General features: G+C 42.2%; 1 protein-coding gene across 1 annotated transcript in view; it reads right to left on the bottom strand.

Annotated features, from left to right (window-relative positions):
- The window catches only part of USP34 (ubiquitin specific peptidase 34), a 135,972-nt gene that overhangs the window by 89,106 nt on the left and 41,123 nt on the right, over positions 1-5,743 (bottom strand). The window contains exons 14-18 of the mRNA XM_018555855.1: positions 4,011-4,630; positions 3,360-3,574; positions 2,353-2,468; positions 2,143-2,270; positions 315-404 (exon numbers count right to left, since the gene is read on the bottom strand). Coding sequence (XP_018411357.1) covers positions 315-404; positions 2,143-2,270; positions 2,353-2,468; positions 3,360-3,574; positions 4,011-4,630 — 1,169 coding nt within the window. The remainder of the gene's footprint in view (positions 1-314; positions 405-2,142; positions 2,271-2,352; positions 2,469-3,359; positions 3,575-4,010; positions 4,631-5,743) is intronic.

Genomic DNA, 5,743 nt, shown 5'->3' with positions numbered 1-5,743 from the left:
GGACGGCATCAGAGCGCTAGCCGCAGCTCCTTCCCGCCCGCCCGCCCACCTGTCTGTGGCTCCCTGGACGGCAGAGTGGACAGCTGCAGCCAAGCCAGGTAAGACATCCCCCGAAAATAAGACCTAGTGTCTTTTTTCATAGAAAAAAAATAAATAAGACACTGTCTTATTTTCGGGGAAACACGGTAGTACAGCCTAAGGAACCTGAACAATTGTGCAACACTTCTTACTGACCTAAGGAACTAAAAAATGTGCAGTTCATATCAAGCTACTTCTACAGTAATAGTAATAATAATAATAACAACAAATCCTACATAGTGATCCAGTGGGTGTCATAACTGCTCCCAAACTGCTGAAAGGTCCCAAATAATTTTGGCAAAAGCCGGAGAGAGACAACGACAGACCTAGAAATGAAAAAGGAGAAACAAAAAACAAGTTTACTGGGGCCTCCATGAATCAAATATCCCTAATGCACGAAGCATTGACTTATGTTAACCATACATACCTCATATAGTTACCAGTCAGTTAAAGGGTTCCCTCAAAACTAATATTTGACTATTGGGCCGAATTGAACAACAGCTTCATAAATGGTTTCTGGGACCCTGTGTATATGATCATCTGATATTCTAGCACTGCCTGCCTGAATGCCCAGGCACGTATACGCAGTTAGGCCCCTTTCACACTGGCAGTCCGATCAGATCCATTTGTCAGTTTTTCAGGAGGATCTGATCAGAAACGCAATGCGACTATGGACAGCCAGAAGGAAACAGACGTGTGTCCGTTTACCCCCGACTAGGTCTGGAAAAAAACAGAAAAGAGTTCAATTTTGGTGGACCTGAAAGTGATGGATCAGACGTAAATCGTATATAGAACTGACAAATGACCACTTACATCTAACTGCTCACAGACCTAACATTGCAAGATGGAGGAAAAAACTGATCGGACACAGATGTCACAAAAGTGACATCCGTTCCATACTGCTTCGATCAGAACAAACACCGCCCATGTGAAAGGGGCCTTACATTACTTTCCGGACAACTCCTACAAATAAAGGAGTACGATTCCAAAATGGCAAGTGGCAGAGTCAGGAGATCTAGAGTGAGGATTTTGCTTGTGGAGTCCCAAAGACATATACACAGCTAGTGTTAAGATTTCCCCACCAGCAAGCACACAAAACTAAAACATGTTTTCTTAGGGTAATCTTTAACGCATATCTAAACCCATGAAGAAAAAAAGTTCTATAATGCAGCTTTCCATTCATCAGATGTGGTGGCTTCGGATTTCTCGCCTTTATTGTCACCTGTGATCCTGCCAGCAAACACCTGTCCTGGGGTGACAACACTCACTCATTTACTCTATCTATGAAGGAGCAGAGTTGCCATATTAGAGAGTGTGGAAGGATGAATAAACTCCCTGATGAACAATCGGGCTGCAACCAGGCCAGACCCGAAAATGTTTATCCGTAAATCCCGGGGAAAACCCAGGATGGCCTAGGATAGGTGTTGGAGGGGACGGAGAGGAGGAGACACTACACAAAGTGTAGTATCGTTGTACTGATAGGATAGTAGGGCCAGCCAAAAGGATGCTGAAGTAGATCAGGGAGAAAACAAAGTTCCGCCCATGGGACTCCCTGCAATGGGAACTCTATGCATTCTTCTTCTAATTGGACCCACAGTTTATGCTCCCCATGTTTAACCCAATCCACCACTCGCGTTAAGTGCGTAGCTAGATAATAGAGTTCCGGGTCAGGAAATCAAATGCCCCCTTGTGATTTATTTTGCAATAGATTGTCGCATCTGAGCCTCACCGACTTTCCCTGCCAAATATATTTCTAGGAATACGAATAGGTAGGGTTTGGAAAAGGTATACATTTTAATAGTATATTTAAGACGATAAGGCAGCAAATAACAAAAGCTTGTTAGGATTAATATACACTTTAAATCTCAAACACGCACTCATATGTAGTCATAATAATGCACTCAAATGTAGTAATAGTGCAAGCGTGTTACCTAAAACCAGAGTAGCACAAGTTAATTCTGTATGTACATGCCACAATTTATTCCAAAAAAAGATCATATTTGTGTAGTTGCATATAATTTAAACAACCTCTATATATGTAAAATAAATGTAGGATTCACCCACCTGTTATTAGCAAGGTTTTCCAAGCAGCCCTCAATGAAACGCATCCTAATCTGCCTGTCTGTAAACCAGCAAACCAAGGAACAAAGAAGCTTCTCTGCTTCATTTATTAAACCTTCAGACAGGTGAACCTGTAGCTTACAAACCAGAGTTAGTTACAAATCATGTCTGTGCATTCAGTGCTCTTATACTGATGATAGAAAATGAACTCACAGCATCCTCATCTTGAACAAGATCCCAAAGAAGTGTATTCCCCTTCTTGCAAACATTGTCCAAGTTGATATCCATCACTGCATTACTGTTGTACTGATGTTTATGTACAGAGGGACCTGAACAACCAACAATTAGGAACAAAACACAGCATAGTGTCAATTATATTGCCAGAAATACCCAAGAAAGTCTATACAGCAGCACAACACTGCTACATTCTACTTTTTACCTTACAAAAACTGACCAAATGCAAACAAATGACATACCACCTATCAATTGGCTTCAATGATGAAAATAGATAATGGCAGCTTCTAACACAGATTGCTAGGGCTGGACTGAAAGGCAATAGCTCTCCTTCTGACAGCTTCCCTTTAAAAATGTATGTTATCTCAACTCTAGTCACTGAAATGTTTTAGACTTAACTCTCCACTACAAAAAGAGAAACCAGGATACAAAATTTCGATATACCGGTTGCATTACCTAAAGTTAAACAACAGGCAGATTCAAAAAAACACAAACGGAGCTAGGTATTCATTAATCATTCAACATATTGTTTTACATTTTGAATTAAACTAATAATAGCTGAATCAACTAGCAATTCCCTATACTGCAACACTCACACTGGGAACAAATCATGTGTGCTGCATGTAAATGTGATGGTAATAAGCATGCTGATAGGAGGCAGAAGCAGAGTAGGCAGATAAATAACTTCATCAGCTTGCTGCTGCTCTTTCACTGTCCAGTCAAAAGGCTGGGAGGGGAAAGATGACACCAATATATTTATTAACTGTAAACGATGTCGTCCACCAGACTCTGCTGTGTAAATCTCAGGAAAAGATGGACAGAAATAATGCTTCTGGCAGGTACAATTTCTCTCATGTATTTCTTTTGTGTATTAAGCAGTTTGCCTGGCGATCAGCTTTAAAAATGGTTTACAAGTGTGCATGTATAATATTACAATGCAAACCTGCTAATATTACACTGATAACGCAGGAAAGAACCGTTCTTACCTTGATTCAGATGCTCATGGTAAATAGAAGCCAAATTGGGAAGGTGCTGCTGGAGGTGGGAGGTCAGCTCAGCATGGGAATTAATCTGAACAAGTTCTTCCTCACAGCCAGACTCTTCACCATCAAAGTCCGCCATGTTTTTCTCAGACTTTGCACTAACTTGTGAGCTACTACAACTCACATCATCCGCACTTAACATGTCATCTACCATATGCCTGGAAAGGAGAAAGAATGGGGTAATGCTCACACTGGCAAGTGGGTCAGATCAAACAGCAATTACAAAGCTCTGATCAAACAAAGCAACAATGGCTAATATACCGTACATCCAAGATATAATTTAAGTATTAACTCGCCCAACTGATCATAATGTGAATGTAGTGTCGAAATCTTTGCAAGCACTGCGTTAAACAAATTACAGTTTATCAGGAGGGGTTTGTGCTTGCCTGCCATGCTTGAAGCTAACAAAGCAAAAGTAAATATAGAAAAAAAAAAATCATAATACAATTAATGATAAATTCAGATCAACAGGTTAATTCAGGATTAATAAAGCCATACAGCATTAAAACATATTCTGATCTAAACAGTAAGCAATAACCATCACTTGTACAGAAAAAAACGCTTTATTATTAGCAAAACCATAAATTTACGTACCCCTCATGGTGGTGGTGGTGATGGTGGTGGTGATGATGATGATGGTGGTGGTGGTGATGCTGGGGACCAATAAACCGTCTGCAGTTGAACAGCTCATTCTCGATAGCCTCTCCCAGGAAGTCTCCGCTGCGGGCGATGCAGGTGTCATGAGAGCCTTGCATGTGGCCACCACTCATCTCCCCCGTCATTTCATGCTCAGGCTCTTCTGAGTGGGAGCAGGCATCCAAGATGCGAATGCGACTATCACCTGGTTGAACAGACTCTGAATTAAAAACCAGGTCCTTGCATGTGCCATTGCTTGTTGCACCTATATCCGTTGTCCCCTGGGGCTCCCCCAAACAAATACCCGCTTGAGACTCCAACTTTCTCTTCTGTAGGTCAACTACTCTTTTTGATGGGTTGTGGGAATGCTCCTCTTCATCCTCCTCCTCTTTTAAGGCTTCCATATCCGCTATGTCTTCTGAATGAACCTCGCTGCCGGGGCTGCCTGCAGACTGGCTGGCATGGCTGGAGTTGACCTCATTGCTTGAGCCATCGCTGTGCCCACTGCTACTCCCTGGTCCGCTGCTAGCATCTTCACCACTGTTCGCCGTTTCATCTGAACTCCCTTGCATCGACTCCTGATAAGAATATATACAGTATGCGTCAAGGACTGTGCCGAAAACTGGAGACATTCCAGAATGTGACCGGATGTGGCTTTTTGGGGCATAAAATGGTGGGCTGGGTGTTCTAAGCAGGGGAAACCCCTGAATATTACACATATACACACAAACACACACTGTATTTATAATTGGAATACCAAACTATAATAAATCTGTTTTGCTAACCTTAAATAAGAAAAACTATCACTCTAGACTGGGTCAATGTAATATGGCTAGGCTGGGTAACATAAAAGTGGGGTATGTTTAAGACTTGGGCAAGGGACCATTGTTGGGCACAGGATGCCAAAATATCTAAGCCCTATCCCAAAAAACTCTAGAGCCCAAGAGTTGAAAGGATAAGCACATTTTCAATATAAGTATCCTCCATCCCCTCCCTTTATTTATTTTATATTTAAAATTTTAAAAAACTCAATTTTGGATGCATAAATCACTGTACAGCACTAGTGATTAAACCTCCTCTTCAACTTGGTACCTGCACACTGTAACCCTATAGGCTGTAATTGATTTTCGTCAACCTGAAAGTTGATGAGAAAGGCAGAAATCAAATCACAATCTAGGGTGCTGCGGGGCGTATGCACCAAGTTGTAGAGGATGTCTCAGTCCTCGTGTTTCTATGGAAACACGATTGCAGACTTGCTGGAACGTGCGCAGCAGCTTCTGCATTAAAAGGTGAGTGCTTTTACTCAGACAGGTAGCAAGAGCCTGAAGGAATTTTTTTTTCTTTCTTGTCTAGTGAGGGACACAGGACGTCTTAACCCAGAACTTCCCAAGGTAGTTCCCACCTTAAACCTCAACCAGGACATTGTCTTCACATCCCTTTTTCATATTTCAGTTCATCAGATGCATCATGGGATTTGCAGTTTCACCACACAAATGTTGCATCTCCTTCCCTGCCCCATTCATTTGGGCCATATGGCAACTGAATTAAGCTGGCCATACACCTTACGACCATCGCAAGACCTTTGTCTTGCGATGGTCGTAAGCTCATTGAAAGCTCGTACGATCTGCCCATCTTGGACGGGCAGATCGTACTTGCGATCATCGAAAGCCCGCCCCGCTGAGGGGCGGGCT

This window comes from Nanorana parkeri, unplaced genomic scaffold (genome assembly GCF_000935625.1).
Source record: "Nanorana parkeri isolate BGI_ZX_2015 unplaced genomic scaffold, ASM93562v1 scaffold11, whole genome shotgun sequence".
In the NCBI taxonomy this organism is placed as follows: domain Eukaryota; kingdom Metazoa; phylum Chordata; class Amphibia; order Anura; family Dicroglossidae; genus Nanorana; species Nanorana parkeri.
Note: the sequence above shows the minus strand (reverse complement) of the source record. Positions and strands in the feature narration are given on the sequence as shown.